Below are 19,846 nucleotides of genomic sequence, written 5' to 3'. Positions count from 1 at the left end.
ACCTTGCCACCAGCCAGCCTTTCGCTATGAGAAACTGTTAGGTTATGCTCTCCTCAAAGCCACCAGACTCCACTGACAGAAACAGTAATTTTATCTCACAGGACAGGAGTCGCTGTTCTTCTGCTGGCCCTCGTTTGGCTAGCTAGTTTGTGTAGTTTGTGACTTTAGGAATCGCTACTCTAAACTAGATCAATACAATTTTTTGAAAGATGCTCAGCCGCGTCCTTCACCCGCACTGCCCCAGGCCCAGCTTGTGCCTGTACAGTGCTGGAGACAGGGGGAGGGATTAGAAAGACTCATGCAGCAGAGCAGCTCTGTACTATGATTACTCTGAGCAGCCCCCATGGTAATGAAATACAGTTTAATATATTTGAATATATTTCTTACTTTTTCTGTGATGGTCTGAATAAGTTGCAAAATCTTTGGCTAGTGGCGTTTCAGAGAAGACGTTGATAAGTGGTTCTGAAAAGTTGCTAAATCTAGTGAGAGAGTCACTCAGGGTGCTTTCACACCTGCCCTGTTTGGTTCGGATCAAGCCTTCGTTTGGGCAGGTGTGAACACAGCAATCACACTCAGGTGCGCACCAAAACAACCGGACTGAAACCTTCTTGAAGAGGTGGTCTCAGTCCGGTTACAAATGAACTCTGGTGCGGTTGGTTTGTGGTGAGAATGCGTTCGACCTGGATCTGAACCAACTGCAGTCACATGACACATTGTTTGGGTTAAACATGAGCATGTTACAGTCCTGGAGGATTATTAATGTGCACCTCCTCCTGTACTGCCTTAATATGCACATTCAGCACATCCAATGCATCAAAACATTGTTTTCTAGTTGGAGCCGCGCCTCGTTTTCAAACTGTATGGTTTGACTAAAATGAACAATGACAGCAATATAGTCCACGATGAGCAGCGCTAAAATCAACCTGCGTAGTTGTCCCTCCATTGTGACATTAGAAAGTGTCACATTTATCTTGCAAGTGTACTCTTCTTCAACGTTTGCTTTACTTCCTGGATTTTTCCCACATGGAAATTCTGACCAATCAAGAGCAGCTTTCTCACACAAGGCATTTGATCTGGTCCTCTTGTAAATGCTGCCGTGAGAACACAAACCACCTCTAGGCAATTATACAACTTTGGAACAAAATTAGTCCCTGATTCAGACCAAAGCAAGTCAACTCTAGGTCTGAAAGCAGCCTAAGTTGGCACCACTGCTTGAGTCCAAGCTGTGATAACCCTGATGTCATCAAGCTATGTCACCATCAGGGTTACTTTACTTTGTTCATTCCTATCAAATTAGCAAAGAATGAAACCAAAACAGTTTGATTTCACAGGTAAAAATGCCACATCATTGGGTCCATAGGGCAGGCACACTGCAGACTTCGGCTGACTGAGACTGCTACTTCCTGTTTAGCGCTCTGCTAACTTGAATGTGGATGAAATGTTTGAATTGTGAGGCTCTTTTAGACTTTTGCAATATTATGAGACCAAATTGATCAAATCCTGATAGTCACAACCCCCACAGTCATTTTGTGGGGGTTGTGACGCTCAAAAAAATATATTCACTAATTTTCATACGTCTTTCTCACAGTGTAGGTCTATGGGTAAAAGTTGTTTTGGGACCAATTGCATCATCTGTTGGACTTAGAAGTTGTATTACACTGTTTGGCCACTACAAAAATTGTCTTCAAAGTCTGGTGCAGTTCCGCGGGCCCTGAGACACAGAGGACACAATACAAATGTTTTCACAGGCTGAATTGTAGCTCCTCTTTATTATAAGTCAACTGACTTTGATGTGTAAAATTTAGGATTCCCTTTAACCAGAAATCAGACAGTAAAATATTTTTGTATCGATATAAAGGAACCTAAACGGGTGCTGTAGCCCATGTGTCCCTATCCTATGTACATGAGAGAGTCAGGTGTCACATGAAAAGAAGCTCTTGAGCTCCTGTATCATCTGCACAGTGTTTCAGCTGTCTGCAACTTCAGACTAAAAATATCAGTGTATTGGTATTGGTGCCAGGCTTCAAAAACCATTACTGGTCAAAGCCAAAGTGACCAGTAGAGCTACAAAGATTAGAGGACAAGGAAAGCAGATGCCAGTGTAGTTCATGAACTCCAGCCTGAGATGAAACAGAGCTGTCCAAGGGACGCCTGCAGAGTCCCTGCCACCAACCCCTACAAAGCACGACATCATGATTGATGTTCCTACCTGTTGGATCGTTTTGTACGCCCACACTGGACAACAGGCAGGAGACTGAAACACAGATATAGTGAGCCAAAGCAGAGGTTTGGGAGAAGGTGGATTAAGTTTAAAGAGATGCCAGCGACAAGTCCATATTTTCCCATCCCTACAGAAGGTCGTTACAGGTTCAGATGACAGTTAAAAGGTCACGGGAGGTAACAGAAGTTCACTTCAGGCGAGAAGGAAAACATACACATTGTGTATAACCTAAGCAAACAAACCCTCCCCAAACTTAATTAAAGTGATTACATGACTGGCTCATTCATAGCATGTTTGCACAAGCTGTTAGTAGAAGTTAACTTCCCCCGTTAAATGAAAATAAGCACAAATAAACAATAATTACATGGATCCCTAACCCTTCATATGGCTCTTGCTGCTTAGTCACGTCCCTTGAATCACTACTTTGGATAAACCCCAAAGGAACACACAGCTGAGGACCTCAGAAGCTATGACTCATAAGCCCATAATGTGACAGCTTTTATAATGGGAGCCAATGAGAGGGTGCATCAGGAGTAATCGGCAGTGGCATGGCTATATACAGTAAGAATCTCTCTTTTTCTCTAAATGTTACCAAAACCAGCTCGGATTGTGTTTGAGTCTGATGAGATAATTATCATTGCAGCAAAAGCGTTGATGCGGACTTCAGCTTCATGCAGCATGAGGAGGAAGATTCTCTACAGAGAGAAGACTTGCAGCTTTACTCGGGTATGTAATACAAAGAAAGTTACTCCTGAGGTGTTCTAAAATCTAATGTGGTAAGGATAAGACTAAAACATTTATAGGACCAAGGTGTAATCATGCAGTGAAGGAACAAGATACAGTCTTTACAAGCATCCAAAACAGGTTTACTGCACTGTAAAGTGTGCCTGCAGCAGACAGTCGGTAATGGGTTTAACTCAGTCTCCATGCACAGTGCAGGGGCTGTAAAAAATGTCACTCTCACCAACTGACTGTGTTTCAGTATTGAAAGACTTTCCTCTGTATGCAAAGGCACAGAAGAAGATTTAAATTGGTTCCAATCTTGTTTTCCTTGTTTGGTGAATTCCTTCAGTCTAAGGCCGATTGCCACGTGGTCAAGGCCTGGGGCCCCAGACTCTAAGTGACCCCGAAGCTAAGGTCACTGCATGTGAGTATGTTTTTATAATTCGATTGATTGCAAATTTGTTCAGGCGAGTGCGCCACTTATGGCCTTTACCCACCGGGGACGAAACGATAAAATAGTGGTTGATGATTTTTCGCTTTCAGGTTTTTTTTACATCAAAACCAACATGAATGTTTGTGCTCCATACATTTAATCGAAAATCAAATGTTTGCATCATCGCACAATCACCAATTGATCGTGTGTATATACAACAAAAATAGACTAACTGATGTAACGCTTTAGCTAATCCTGTGGTCGGGTTTTATAGTATAATGTCAGTAGTATAACGTCATTAGCTTAAACAGTTGGAAATGAATAATTGTTTGTGATATATTACCTCGAAAACCAAGTATTTTTACCCTCAACCTCACGATCAAGTTCAACTGCTAAACTTTTCCAGATGTTCTCTTTTCTTTATAATCTTAACTTTGTTAAAGAGGACACTATGTTGTGAGAACAAATGGATCAATCCATCAGTATCTATTGTTGTGTGACAGTGCGAACAATGGAGTTATGACATTGGCTAGTAATATCCGAGAAAATCCATTCATCGCACAAACAAAGTTGTTATTTTAAGGACTGGCTTGTTTTTATCGCCATCTGAAATTTACAGAAATTGAAAATCCTGCACCATAAAATTGGAAAGTATTTGATTTGGTGTGGATAAGTCATGGACTTTCACGTCCAGGTACAACGTGCAAGGTACCCTGGGTGTGTTGGTTGATGACATTCTGGGGCACCGTGTCAAGTTCTGCCTGTTACATACATTGTCTTCTTTCAAAATACACTTCTGTTTTCACAGGAAATGTAACGTTTACATACAGTCTCTTTCAAAATAAATGCGTCGGTACAACACTTCAACAACAAACGTGGTTAGGTTTAGGTAAAAAAGAACAGGGTTTGGCTTTAGAATCGTACGAGACACAAACACCGCTCTCTCTGGTGAAAGTGGCTATTTGTTGGATCCATCCATCCGCCCTACTCAGACTTTTGCTGCCTTAACTTTTGTCCTAGCCCCACCGCGTTTTCCCCCTGAGGCCTAAACTATAACTGCAGCCAACCTCGTATCATGCTGACATTAAAGCACACCTTTTGTCGTTGGTTTCTGACACCACGTCACTGCCCAAGCATTGGATTTCGACGACTTTGGATTGGGACCGAGCCTTGGATAGGTTTTTAGAGATAGCTGGGTGCCCATTTTTAGAAAGACAAATTATATATAATTACTTGGCCGCAGACTGTCATGTGTATCAGCAAAGGCAGGTTCTGCATTATTACGTATTTGCACAAATTAAGTATAATTCCAGTGCAGAAATACAAGATTCAGTGGACTTGATTGGACAGGGTGTAGGCCTACACATATTGCACAGCTTAGATAGGTGTAGATACATTTTATTACCATTGCAGAGAGTCAGGCTAGCAGTTTCGTCTGTGTGCTAAGCTAAACTAAGCTAAGCTAGGCAAAACTAGCTGGTCACTTGAAGTAGAATTTAGATACCAGTGATATCAATCTTCTCATCTGACCTCCACTAGAAAGAAAGTTTATGCATTTTCTAAAAGCTGTTCCTTCAATGGCTTGTAACTGATCTATAAGACATGAGTTGTTGTTGTTGTATTAACAGTTAATGAAGCCATTAGTGACTGGATACTTTAACTTAATAAATCTTTATGTGGGATGCCTTGTTAGAAAGTTGCACCAAGGCTTGAAACAAGGAAAAACATGATAAATTATTAAGAAACTGTAACTAGCATCAGCTCTGCGAGGAGGAGATGTTTTCCCATGTCAGCTGGGCACATTGGTTTCAAGCAACATTTTCAGACTCCACCATGGATTCAATGATTTAAGGAGCCTACTTTTTACAGCGTGATGCCTCCCTCCCTCTCCTCCCCTCCGCTGGCCTCGGCCCCAGAACCGGCGTAAACCATCCACAGTATGTTCGCAGGCTCAGGCTGTGTACTAGGAAACATGAGCAGGGTGAGATATTCAGAGTCCCGGGCGGCGCGGCTCAGGCCGCTGGATAAAGCGGAGGAGGAGACGGCGGTCCGTGTGGTTTGAGCTCAGGATCTCAGGACGGGAACATGTGAGCAGGGAATGGGCGACTGGAAACAGGATTATTGTTCTACACAGCAGAGAGACGCAGGAGGGGCCCGGGACAGGTAACTGACCGAGACACACTCACTGACACACTGAGGACTGCTTTAGGAAGGGACCGACAGGATCAGCTTGGACATGGTGCTCAGTTTATTGAGATTAGGAACCAGGGATGTAGGGAAGGATAAACACACTTTGCTCAACTTTGAATGGGCAGGTTTGAGTTCACACTGCTCTTTATTCTGGCGTCTTCTAGAGTCTTATTAACACATAATATATAATATAAATATGAATCCTAAACCCACCGCTGGTATGTTTTTTGTTTATTTCATCACTACATGGTCCTGTTGGCTTCATATTTGGCAGCAGGGCACTGATGGCACCACATCACTGTGCGTCTCTCCCCGTGACAGATCCAATATTCAGCCTGTCCAGAGAAATCCTAAACTCAAAGTGAAAAGAAAAACAAAATGTCACTTTTCTGGAGCTTGCAGGGATGTTTGTTTTGCATTAAAAAAAGGGAGAGCACCAACCAAAATAAACCATTCAGGGTTTATAGCGACGCGCGACCGCAGTGCAAAAGAGGCTGGACAGAAATATTCAAGATGCTCTGGAATTTTTAAAACACTTTATTTATAAAAACACACAAATCAAGTTTTTACAACCAAACCGCGGAGTCTGTACTGTAGTTTTACTGTAGCAAATTATATGTTCTCCATAGTTGTTTGTTGAAAATAAAGTGAAACTGTATTAAATAGAATTGAGTGGAATTATGTCACTTGTTCTCAGAAAAATCAGGACTGAAGCTGAGCAAAAGAATAAACAGTTGAGATTATGGTTTTACTGCAGCGCGGCGTTATTACGCGCAGGTAAAATAAAAAGAGTTTACCCATATGATCCATAATGGACCTGTCTGCACTCATAATCATTAAAATCATATTTCCTGATATTTTTTTTGTGTGTTTGCTTCTCTCCAAAAACTGATAGCTCACGGATGTTTGGACTTTTAGGCTTTACATAAATCCTCTGTTATGATTTGGAATCGCAGATGCAAATGTTTACAAAGAGCGACCTTATAATGACGCATCACAACAGCGCAGTTACGCACGGTCCGCCTCAGCTCAAGACAGTCTGCAGGCTGGTTCATCTAGCATATTTGTATGAGCAGGCACACAGTGGAGGGTAACCTAATCACACACACCGGAGTTAAGGTGTCACGTTTAAGTTTAACCTGTAAATGCGCGTTTTATAGCAGAAATATTAAATCCTAATCCAGAGATGATTTTTGCTGATTTAAGGGGATTTTTTTCACCAACCAAAGGTCACATTTTAGACCACACTGCAGTTTGTTGAGTGTATGTGAAGACTTCTTTTGTAAAATATCCTCACTTGTTCCACAGGAGAGACACGGGGACACTGTGACAAACCCGAGGAGACTTTTTTTTTCCCTTTTTAATTTTTGCGCATCAGAGAAATCGGAGGAATATCTGGCCAAAGATGAACACCATTGTGTTTAACAAGCTGAGCAGCCAGGTCCTGTTCGAGGAGAAGGCGAAAGAGGTGGAAATGAGCAGCAGAAATTATCTAGAAGTCATCGACGGGCAACATCCAGACCTCCTCTCCAGCAACCAGACCATCAGAGACAACCAGGCCATCAGACACCGGCGGAGCGGGTATGTGGAGCATTCTGTTGGCGTTTAACGCCGCTGGTCAGCATGTGTGGCTTTTATTAGCATGTGGACTAACTGGAGTCCGGAGTTACTGATGAGGAATTCCTGTTTCACGGTGATTTCACTCAGGATACGTTAGCACAATGATGGTTTTGTTATCAGAGCTGTGTGGTTATCTCTCCACCTTGTGCGCAAACTGAAGACAGGATAAGAAATATCAGCTCAGATCGGGCTGCTTGGGTCAAATTCCTATAGAGTTACATTGGTTATTTATATAAATGTGTGTGTATGAGCCTTCGTGAGTGATAATATTTGACTATTGACTCGATTTCTGTTTGATAAAATAGTTTCTTTAGATGTACAAAATTGCGCATTTACGCCCAGAAATCTGAAATTTACGCACGGATAAAATATTCCCAAGTAAAGCCTTAATAGGTCTAAAACTTTAACTACTTACAGTTAACATCTCAAGACTGCAACCCAGATTTGATTATCCAGTCTGACTTTTTTATGTGGCTCTAATGCAACAGGATCTGATGGATCAGGGAATTAATATTTAACCGTCTCCAAATCTGGTCCTCATTTAGGTGTTGATGTTCACAGCTAATCTTAAAATTAATAAGTAGGTCAGCCGTGTTCAGTAGCATGTGTTATAGAAGTCCCCATCTGTTTCCAATAAATAAATTCGCCCTTCAACTCTCTGTGTGGTCTAGTCAATCACAGAAAGGCCAAGTGTTTTTTTTAAACACTTATTTTATTTTTGTTTTCCTCTTATGCGACTGGGGAGCAGGTGTAAGAAAACATCAAGCAGCTCTGTTATTTGTTATGTGTTATTTGCATGTTTATCGGGTACATATGAGAGACAGAGAACAGATGGGCAGCAGTGACCTTCAGAAGCCTCCACGAGGAGTAACGTTAAATAATAAGAGAGAGTTTAGTGACTGTACGGTGCCACCTCAAGGGAAGCATCAGTACTAATGAAGAACATTAGATTATTAAACAGAGGTGTGTGTGCGTGTGTGCGAGTGTTTAACCCAAAGTTCAGAACACGGAGTAAAATGTCCTTTCGGATGTTCATACTGATCTAGATTACAAGGAAAATATTTGTAGAACATGAACCTCAGGCAGACTTGAGGTTAGACTAAAATATGTTACATCTGCAGTCAGTGGAGTTTTTTGGTGAGATAAAGGGAGAAGTGGAGCACAGCACCATACTGACATCTACAGGTTCATAAAACCTGGAGTAAGGTGAGACTTCACAGAGCAGGAAAATCATCAGGCTGCTTCAGACACACTTGAATGAAAAATGTTAATATTCCTGTAGGAGCTCACAGAGTATCTGTGTTCCTCAATATGACATTTATTGTGATTTCATGATATTTTGTGGTGTTTTATTTTCGATAATATCCCTGCTCGTACAGGAGCTGTCAGCAGCCGTACTCACCACTGAGTTGCTGATTTGGGATTTAAGAATATACATTTCTAATCTCACGTTTTATATCCCTGCTGTGATGTTTTACAGCACCCTCCGGACATGTGTCACGGCCCTTTTTCTGTAAAGCAAAAACCAGAAGTATAATTTCAGTTTTTTTGTCAGTCCCTTGTGTGATGGCTTGGCTGCGACTCTGACCCGGCTACATTGTTCTCCGTCCACTTCTCCTGGGTGTGAAATGTTAATCTGGCAAAAATGTGCGCCTGAGCAAAATGTTTTTGTTTGTTTCGTTGCAACGTGTTGGCGGTTTGTGGGACACGCAGTGAAAAATAAACAGCGAGTGGCTGTGTGTCTCTCTCCCTGCCTCTGTCTGCTTCACTCTCTCTTGCCTATTCCTCTGTCTCCCTCTTTTAATCCAACCTCTCTGAGCTTAATTGCAGAGCTCTGGGTGAGAAAATTGCACACTGTATAGAGTGTTCACTTTATGTGTCATGACTAACGAATACAGACAACATGCCGGTCCACTCAAGACTCCACTTGCAGCTGCACAGCATTGTTTATTTCACTCTAATAGATAACATGTACCTGTTTCTCTTTCATGGCTCTAAAATCTGATTTTACTTTAATTTGAAAAAGGAGAAAAGTTAGACTGTTTACCAACATTTTATCCTGATATAATGAACACATCATGTTACTGATAAATCCAGATTAGGTGCATGCCAAATCATCTGTTTTACACATATTGAGAAAGACTTTATCCTGCTTTTTTTTGTTGCCAAAATTTTAAGTCAAAAAAGTGATTTGTAAAACATATAAATGAATAAATGCGCTGGACAGAAAAGTACAAACAGTCCTGGTTTAAATAACAGAAAAAAGGCCCAGAAATGTGTCACATATATGTCCAAGTCCCCTTATACGTAGTCTAACCTGGTTTTATTTGTGCATTATTATAATATCTTGTAATAGGTTTTATTTTACAGTGTACATATCCTGCTGATATTATTCTACTTGTTGCTCCACAGGGGTCGTCCCAGCGGCGGTAAAGTGCGACACAAGCGTCAGGCTCTGCAGGACATGGCGCGGCCGCTCAAGCAGTGGCTCTACAAGCACCGGGACAACCCCTACCCCACCAAGACGGAGAAGATCCTGCTGGCCCTCGGCTCGCAAATGACTCTGGTCCAGGTGAGTCCACTTTGCGGTCTTTGTCACTTGTTGGCGAGATGATGGAAAAAAAAAATGAAGTGAGAAAAGTGAGGTTTTTCTGAGTATTCATGCAGGGATGATGTGTGATCAGCGAGGGGGGAAAGTGAAATCTGATTTCTGTGGTTGGGTTTCGGTCTAATCAGTTCTGAAGAGATGGATTTTGACTTGCATTGGCAATTAGGAGGCTGTGAGTAGAAAGTGTTTTTACATCTTGAGCTGTTTATTTTACAGCTCTTGTGCAGTGGTGGTTGATGTTATTTCTACTTGCGTCCAAATGCCATTGGCAATTCTTTTTTATTTCACTCAAATGTGAAAAACTAGCTGTAAATATTAAAATCTGGAGTTATATAAGTCGGTGGTTATGACCCTACTACTCGATCACTCTCGTCATATGACCAGAAAGGGATTTATTTTCTTAGATTTTCAAGTACAAGTAAAAATATTCAGAATTTTATGAGAAAAAATATTAAAAAAATCAACTGAATTTTGTGCACTGGAAATGCATTAGCTTCTCTCCTATTCTTTGGCTTGTCTCTCAAATCCTCATATTCACCCTCAGACCCTGTTATGGCCCAGACCCACAGGTTGGGAAGCACAAGGTGTACTGTAGGCATAAATACAGGTTTCGTATATGCTACTGCTCCCTCTACCGATAATTCAAGAGCACAGTGGACAACTTGACTTTAGTGGCTGACAAACTGACCGCTGAGAGGAAAACCCAGTGGTGAATATGAGTGTGTTTTGTGTCTGGCACTTGCAGCTGTGTATGTACAGTATCATCTGGCTGACAAGGTCACTGATACGGCCTCAGAAAGTCTGCGGCGGCTTTTTCGGGCTGCCGGCCACGGTGCTTAATCTGGTTCTCATTTTGGGAGCCTGATGGAGCTGTTTGTTTTGGTGAGGGCGAGCAGAGTGCAGAGGAATGCTTTGTATTGGACACCGGGATGCTGGGCTGCGAACACACACACACACACACACACACTCACAATCTCACAGTCTCACACACGCATACTGTTTAAGCTGACACCCCCAAATACCAGCAGCAGTGTCAGAGGTCAGCGGATGAGGGGGATGACAGGCAGGTGAATTATTTTCACCACATTTTCCAACATAAAGGAGGTCTCTCGTCTTCTTTTTAACTCAAGTTATTTTTATTGTCTTTTGATTTGCGGTCATCTATCCAGTAAAAATTTAAAAACTTGATTCTAGTTTCCTAGAATATGTCGCTTTTTTCAGTGTTTTTTATCTTTGTAAATGACATAAAAATTAAATATGCTCTGGTTTTTGACTAAACAAGCATTTTAGAAATGTCACTTTGAGTTCTGGGAACATGTGTGTGTTTTTCACTATTTTCTGACATTTTAAAGACCAAATTATGAATTTATTCTTCAAAATAAATCAATAGATTATTCAATAACAAAATAATTATTAATCGAAGCCCTAGGTGGCATTCTTTTTATTGCCTATCCATTTATGGAGGCAAAGAACTACCCAGTTCTTCCACTCTTTCATCCAAACACACCAGTGCTGCCAGCAATGTAGAACGCATCACTTCCTGTGCATTTTTCCCTGGAAACACCCACCTGGCACCAGGTGTTTAGAGCAACTAAATCTGTCATGTTTAAGCAAAACAGCCTCCTTCTTTTCCATCTAAACACTGTAAATTATTTCTCTAAAGTTTGTGCTAAAGCGCCGGTGCCATCTCTCCATCACCATGCCTGCATGCCGTCTCCTCTACGGTACACACAGTACAGACAGGCCACGGGTGAAGGAGCTGGTTTGGCTCCCCCTTTTTCAATCTCTCTGGGTGTCATCTGAGCAGGCGTGCCATCCCTTCTCTCTTCTCTCACCCCATTGACAGCCATCTTTCCTCCAGTCCTCATTAGCGAGCCGTCCCACGCCTCGCCTCGTCTCACCTCGCCTCCCCTCCCCTCCCCTCTGGCCAAGCCACATGTACTAGATGCCGCCTTCCCCCCGGAGTGCCACAGCGCTGGGCTCGAGACAAAGGGATGTGGGATGGTCTTAGTTAACGAGAAACACGATACTGGAAGAGGGGATCAGAAAAATAAGTACTCTAGCATAAGGCCCCTGTCCCAGCCCCTTCATAAGCCGCTTGAAGTCTATTGAGCATGAAAAGTTATTCTAGTATAACATCTAATGGTCTCCCTTCCCAGTGAAAGGAAGAGCGCCGGCTCAAGTGTCTTTTTTATTGCATCTTGAAGACAGTGTTGGAAAAAATGTATTATTGGAGGGAGGCTGTGAGTCCAGAATAAGCACGGGGGACGCAGATCTCGGTTGGAACATTAGTTAATGAAACGTTGCGTTCGCTGGCTGTTGGGTGTTTGGAGGGTGTTAAATGTTTCGACATGGCGTTGATACAGAAAAGATGCATGCTGGGGTGTCTCTCTGGAGCGTCTGGGATGTTTCTTCAAGCTGTTTCAGAGCTGCTCTGCAACCTGACTCTGGTTCTGTCTTTTGCCTCAGTCCCTCTTGGTTTTTCTGAATGAGACTGATGGCAGGCAGAGAGCAGACGTTTTCATAGTCCAGTCTTTGTTTTGCTATGGATGTGGAGGTGTTTGCAGTCCAAACAATAACATATGTTTCTATTTGCTGTGTCCTCCCACTTCCTTCTATTTCTCCTCTCTCAGGTCTCCAACTGGTTCGCCAATGCCAGGAGGCGACTGAAGAACACGGTGAGGCAGCCAGACCTGAGCTGGGCGCTCAGGATCAAACTCTACAACAAATATGTCCAGGGCAACGCAGAGAGGCTGAGCGTCAGCAGCGAGGACAGCTGCTCAGACGGTACGGCTCAACTGCAACTTCACAGCAACTCATCTCTCTTCCAAGAGGCAACTAAAAATTGGCAACTGTTCTGTCAGTATTTTCTTTATTTATTTAGCAACTTCTCATTTTATCTAAAACAGCAGTGTTATTTGATTTTTGTCTGTGGCCCTCGGGGCTGGGAATTGTTTCAGAAGTTACGAAAGCAGAAACCTTAAAGTGGAGCCGATACCGAAAGAGCCTTTCAATAGATGCCTTTTATTTCTACTTCATTCGTCACCCAGTATCTGAATAGAATTATCCAGTTACATAAAATGCCACCAGATGCCACAGATGTGTAGTATAGTCATACCTTTGTTTGGAATGTTTTGATGGCATCTCAGCATGCTGAACTGCCAACTCCATCAAATACACTGCACTTGACTCCACCACACCACCGACTGTATGTGTTGTAGCTGCTGCAGTAGTGGGCCAATCACATGTTGTGTTAAATCAACGAACGCTTGTAGTGATCAGCTGTGAGCACAATCATACAAATGCATACTGTTTTTGTCACCGGTTTCACTGGAGACATTTCGATATGACTTGGCACTGGGCTATTTCAGGTGATACCAAGGCCTCTAGTGACCCTTGACCTCTTTAATTATTGTTTATTGTAATAAGGACCTAGGAAGTTTGGAGTTATCAAATCCCAACGTTTTGTCACGCCGCTTGACGTCAGATATCGATGCCAAAGTCGCCTCTAGTGTCATTATTTGACGCACTGAGCTTTCAGCTAATTCCAGTGTAAACTCATCCGTAGCCATACTCGTCGCTGGGAGCAGGTGACGTTGTATAAAGAGTGAGGACCTCCATGTAGGGAGGGAGGGAAGGGTGGTGTATGGGTCAAACAAAACTGTCACCCAGGACACTGCAGTCTGTATCCTGCGTGAAACTGAAAGTCAATGTTTTAACATAATGTTGCGCAATTTGTGTACGGTCTATGTGCACTGACATCACTCACGTAATGTTATGTTATATTACGTAACAGAACCCATTTTAATCTAAATCAAGATCTTTTTTAAAACCTAACCAAGTAGTTTTGTTGCCTAAACCTAATCATGACCGTTTCACAACATTAATCACGTGTTATAATGTGTGTTTAGCTGTGCGTTGCATAGAGACGCTAAAGGGTGTCCTGTGTGTCATTATCAGACGCAGGGTGCGTGACAAAGTGTCGGTATTCAATTTATAAAACAATGCGTAGGATCCATACTAAAAATGTGCGCCAAGAATATTCAACAATTTCTACAATCATGCTTCCACCTCATCGTCTGCGTCGCCAATTTCCCGTCTCCAAAATGTTGGTAAGCATGAGTCAAAGTTTCTCCCATCAAGTCTGTTTTCATAGATCATAACTTTTGCATGGAAAGTGGCGTACGCCTCTTTCAGGCCTTGTTTTGTGCGTACGCAGTGTTTATAAATGAGACTTCTGGGAACAAGAACGGGTTGGTTCTTTAGACGAAAGCAAAAGCTACATTAACATCCTTCAATCTACATCTGAATCTCCATCATCTAATTTGTTTGATAAAGATCTACATCTTATAAGCATGGTGGAAAACTTTTCCATTTGCGTTCCTGCTCCGTCCATCAGTCTGATTAACAATCACTCAAAGATATAACATCCAAATGCACTTCTCTCATAAACTGGTCACATACCCTGGTGTGAACCTGATGCTCTTTGTACAGAGTGACCGGGAGAATCTCCTTACATCATACTTCTTATGCCCCGAAATTGAAATCTAGCATTATGACATGAACTGAAGCCAAAGGCCAGGCCATCTCCCCGTCCGTGCTCGTCCTAAAGCGGGCTGATACTATGCAGAGCCATGTTCTGGGTGTATATAAATGGCGAGTGTGTGACCCAGCCGAGAGACGCCGAGGCCGGCGGGCTGCGACACGCTGTCATTAAGACACCCCGCTGAGCCAACCTCTGTCTCCCAGCCTACAATTGAAAACGAGTAGCCGTGTATTTACAGCAACTGCCGTTCTCTACTCGCTGACAGCACTGAAAACATGGTCAGGAAACAAAAAAATACATAAAACATACATTCTCGCACAGTGAGAGGATGAACAGAAAGGAAGAGCGCTGTGGTGTCAGTGATCTCTAATTAAATTTTTTGAGGAGGAGAGGCTGAGCGTGTGGCTGAAGGAGGAATGTGCGCATGGTGTTTGCATTGTGTCCGCCACAGGCCACTGTACCACCGGAGGCTCTGTATATCTCCCTGACTCTTCTCCCTGTCACATTATGGTTATGAAGCTATCCGCAGCCTGCTCCCACTCCTGACCCATGCACTAAAAAGCCCTCCATTATGTTTGTAAGCCTATGCTTTTGTTCCAGAGGCTATTTATGGGGCCCGACCTGACCCCTCTGACTCGGCGTACATTCCTCTTACTGTCCTGAAATGGTCCTGCTTGTTCTATAGCGTACAGTAAAAAAATCTGAGGGAGAAAATGCTGTTTTTTGCTTGATCTGAAGAGGACATGCTGTCATGTAGGTGTGAGCAAAGGAAGTTTCATTTTAAAAGATGGCAGACCCAGAGGTAAAAGGACACTGCCATGGGATTAGAATGAGTGGTCAGATTTATTATCGCCAAAGCACTCACTAAACTCTACCTCAAACTGCACAGAGGAAGGGGAGCAAGTCCGCTACGTCCATGTGTTTCTGATATGTGGGAGCTGTAATTTTAATTTGGCCCAGACTGAATCAAAAGTCCAACCTGCCCAAATTACAAAATTACAGTCTTGGCAGGGACAGTATCTCGAGTGAACTTCTCACTGATTTCCCTCCTGCCAGAGGATATCTGGTTTTTCAGTACGGTGTTTTATCTTTCCCCCCGTTTCTTTCATCAGGTAGGGACCTTTGCTTTAATTCAATCTCTTCGGGCTGCGGAGCGCCCTGGAAATTATTTATTTCTGCAGGGGAATAGAGGGGCAATGTGGTCTTGATGGAGAGGAAATAGGCTACCATCCGTTATGGTTTGGTAATGCGTCTTAAGTCTCGGCTGGGCTTTCTGCTCTTGAGGCGATGCCAACAGGAGGGCAGGAGCGCCAGGTTGAAATCTCCCTGCCCTGGAATTTAGATTCAAGATTAGCTCAGAATAACCAGACTGTGAGTCAGTGGGGATGAACATGCAACGCACAGAAGTTAGAAAATCATTTAAACCAGAGTGTGTGTGATTGCTGTGCGCACTTAAAGGGGAACGACAACCATTTTCTAAATTCATACTATTCCCACGGTTGAAGACAGTCCCTCTTCTCAAAACTAAAAATTCTAAAAGAAGAAAAAACAAAACATACACACCGTAAAACTCAAAGTGTAGCTTAGAACACTACAGTAGAATAAAACTCATTTGGATGTAAGAAATAAAACAAACATCCTGTGGGTCCACAGAATCATTGTCTATGGAGCAGCTCCAGCTTTATACCTGATGACATCACAAGTTTGAGACTTACATCTCTGGTTTCTGGCTGGTTTATGTAGCTCATGTTCATAAATATTGACTGAACTTTCCAAAGCCTTGGAAATAACACTTTGGAATTTTCAATTTAGGTGGCATCCCTTTTTACTGTATAGACCGAATCACAGTGACGTCATGCTAACAGCAACACTCACCTTCGATTACACATCTTGCGGTTTATTCCAGTTGCAGAGATACATGAACTTGGCAAACTTGTTTTTCTCTGTTGTTCAGCTGTAAATGTAATATTTACAGATATATAGGTTTTTTATTATTATTATTATTATTTATTTATTAGCTTCCAAATAAATTCAAAAATAGCCGCCCACAGACGCCATAAGGGAGATATGATGAACTCACTGTCTTTGGTTTAACTTTACCCCCTGTTTGATGATCCAAGGTGGTTCGGTTGGTTTTAGAGTCGACTGATTTGCAGGATGTATGTTGAGTTGCAAGATGATGCTACGAACTGATTGTCTTAGCCGTCGCGCTCAAAAGAATGAAAACAAAAATCCCCAAATAAGCAGGCTTTTACAAAAAACAACGTTGAAATCAACGGGGTATTAAACGACTTCATCAAACAATAAAAACTAAGATGAACCAAAAACACAGTGGTTAAAGACTGTAACCCTGTAGTGTCTTCCACGCTCCACACTCCCTTCAGCACACCTGACTTTAATTAAAGGTTCCCAATATGCTAGTCAGGGTCAGGTGGTGCATTAGAGTGACTCAAAAATAATAGGAAAATAGGACTTGCTAGAAATGGCTCTAACAGTAGTTACACTGGGTTGTCCCACCTATCTGATGTTTCAGCTGTGTTTATTTTACGTACTAATCTACTGGCACGGAAGCTAAACAATGTTCTGATGTAGATAGGGGCTGTAGCAGAATGTATTTTAGGGACCTAAAAAGACTCACCTAAAAAAAATTACACTACGTCAAATTTATAATATATTTGGAATATTTTTTCCTGCTTTACCAGAAACACTGACTAATTGAGGCAGCGGTAGACCAGCAACTACCATGTTATGTTAAGTAAAATTGAGGGATACACGATAATATCGACACGTTATTGGTATCAGCCGATATCAGCTTTAAAGTGAACTATTACAATCGGTCAACGTGTTTTTTCTTAATTTACACGATGAATAAATATAACGCACATTGAAAAGTATTGTATTTCATGTCTCCATCTGCCGTCACGATGAGAATATGCATGTATAATATGATGTTAATTCACTACAGAAGAGACTTGATGATCACTAAAATTAGGTGGGGAAAAAAGTGGATATATTGATACTGGTATTGGTTATCGGTCAAATGAGATGTGACATATCGGCATATCTGCTGTCAGCAAAAAAATCCAACATCTGCATCCCTATTGAAATGACTGGTTGTTGTCAGTGGAGTCTGGTGGCTTTAAGATAAAAGCTGTCTGACGACAAGGTAAAGCCTTGAAAATATTCTCAAAATAAAATACACTTAAGCTGATATTGATTTTTCAGGCGGGCCTTTTTTGGGGCGGCTAAAACCTAACAAGTTTGGACTATATCTAGGTGCTGTTTTATAAATACAGTGGGGCTAAAAGGGCCTCCACTGGTGTTAATGTATTGCATAATAATAATCAGGGTTTATGAATTTAGCAAAAGAATAGAAAAATAAATAAAAAGAGGGGAACTGCATTATGGATTTTACACATTAAAAACTACAAGATTGTGGCGTAAAGGCGAAACAAAACTAAAAAAAATGTATTATTCAAATTTTGAAAATATGGACTTGTGGTTCTTCGTCGATTTTCTTCAATTAGAAAACCGTACATGTCACTGTTACAAGCTTATGTGAAGTTAATCAGTGTGCAAAAATGAGCATTTTAAAACCTGAGCAGAGTTCTGATATAAATACAATGTGTGTCTGTAGAGGCTAATTTAACTGTTAAAATGAGCATTATTATAACACTTATCAGTAAATAGAAGCATTCACCTGTCTATAAATAATTACACATGATTTGACATATAGATACAAAGGTTTTTTAAGGTAAGCACAAAAAGATGAAAACAGGAAGAAGTATGCCGGACAATATGTGAGCAGTGAAATGAATGAAGATAGTTCTAATGCTTTGAAAAAATGTATTTCTGTAACAAATCCAATTTTTTCTGATTTTGTCCCTTGATGGTGTAGACGGAGACAACCCTCAGAGGACACAGAACGGACCCCAGGAGCTCAACAAGCCCATGTACCAGAGCGTGATCAAGAAGGAGGGCTCCTCTATGGTGGGCATGGCCATGGGTATGGGCATGGGCATGGGCGCGGGGCTGCGCTCGGCCGCCTCACTGGCCGAGGACTACGTGTCTCCGCCCAAGTACAAGAGCAGCCTGCTGCACCGCTACCTGAACGACTCGCTGCGCCACGTCATGGTGGCCAACGCCGTCATGGACGCTCGCAAGAGGAACCACTCCGGCTCCTTCAGCTCCAACGAGTACGACGACGAGCTGCTCTCGCCGTCCTCCTCTGAGGCTGAGGCGAACTTTGTTTATCGGGCTGGTAAGGAGCCACATTTCTTACATTCTTTCCCTTCAAGAGTCTCGCTCACACACGACATCCTTCACTTTTGTTCTTTTTTTGTCCCCTCCATCTGCACATTTTGTTTTAATTCCTGCAGCTGGTCCATTATTTCTGTATTACACTGCGGCTGCTTGCTCTCACTCTGCTCCTCAGTGTGGTGTTACCGAATGTGTTTCTTATGACCCCTGACATGGAGATGCAGCAGAGAGGGCCCTGAGCCTTTTAAAAAAACAAAGTTCTAATAGATTTAATCGAGGTCCAGTGTGTCCAAAACCCTCCAACACACATATATCACACACTGCAGAGGAGCCCATGTACTGTCACTTCACACTCTAACACAAGAAGACTGGCTGTCTCTCACCCACTGCAGCCGAGCACAGAAGGAATTCCCCCCAGCCAGCTCCTCTGACCAGGCTTTAGCAGGCCAGACACAACAAGGCCATGTGGAACATGCTCACTTTCAGACTACTGTTTGGCATGCCTTTGATCCTGCCATGAGGTCCCGCTGAGAGAGCAGGGACAAGGCAAATGGGCTGTGTGTTTGTGTGTCGGCAGACTGCGTGTGTGTCTCTGTGTGTGAGCGTACATTTCTTATTATAGGCAGAGAATAATACCTTCAAAAAGTCTTAGGTCATGTGATACAAAGTTTAATCTCTTGATTCAGGACGCTGGTAGTTTACATTATTGCTGCTGATGTTCTCGTCTTCAGCCGCACATTGCTTCTATCACAAAAGGTCATTTTCTGTCATTAATTTTTCTGCAGGATGAAAAACACATTCCAGAGTGAGATAAAACCAGATGAAGTGGGGTTTTTTTTGGTTTTGTAAACGCCACAGCTTTATTGTGCCTTTTTCCTTGGATGTGTCTTTGCACAGTGTGTTCTGTTTCTGGGTTCTGACACCTACTGGAAGGAAATAATCCCTTAAAAAAATGTCGACTTACGGACTTTATTACAAGCACGTGTTTTTATTTAGGGCATCTTTGTTGTGCTGCAGAGCACGTCGAGCTCGACTCAACATTGTGAGCTTTTTCAGAATTAATGACAACCAACTAAAGATAAAAAATATATGCCACAACTTGAAAAAGTAGATGTAGACTGAAATAAATGAGATGTAATCACTGCGAAATGTACAAGAATTTAGTGGAATCAACAAATAGTTTATCTTTATTTTAAATTTATTTTCTAATAAAATGGCTGTGGATGAGCAGAATGAAATGTTGAG

At 42.2% G+C, this 19,846-nt stretch overlaps 1 protein-coding gene across 3 annotated transcripts in view; it reads left to right on the top strand.

The window, feature by feature from the left end:
* The first annotated feature begins 5,430 nt into the window (after nucleotides 1-5,430).
* Nucleotides 5,431-19,846, top strand: part of mkxa (mohawk homeobox a) — a 29,896-nt gene continuing 15,480 nt past the window's right edge. Inside the window, exons 1-5 of one of the 3 annotated variants that reach the window (XM_050057018.1) lie at nucleotides 5,431-5,540; nucleotides 6,876-7,148; nucleotides 9,600-9,759; nucleotides 12,429-12,582; nucleotides 18,240-18,602. In XM_050057018.1, coding sequence (XP_049912975.1) covers nucleotides 6,973-7,148; nucleotides 9,600-9,759; nucleotides 12,429-12,582; nucleotides 18,240-18,602 — 853 coding nt within the window. In that variant the 5' untranslated portion in view covers nucleotides 5,431-5,540; nucleotides 6,876-6,972. Of the gene's footprint in view, nucleotides 5,541-6,630; nucleotides 7,149-9,599; nucleotides 9,760-12,428; nucleotides 12,655-18,239; nucleotides 18,603-19,846 lie in introns of those variants that run through there. The other 2 variants (XM_050057016.1, XM_050057017.1) reach the window with 2 other exon arrangements.

The sequence above is a fragment of the Epinephelus moara genome, chromosome 11 (assembly GCF_006386435.1).
Source record: "Epinephelus moara isolate mb chromosome 11, YSFRI_EMoa_1.0, whole genome shotgun sequence".
Lineage (NCBI taxonomy): Eukaryota > Metazoa > Chordata > Actinopteri > Perciformes > Serranidae > Epinephelus > Epinephelus moara.
Note: the sequence above shows the minus strand (reverse complement) of the source record. Positions and strands in the feature narration are given on the sequence as shown.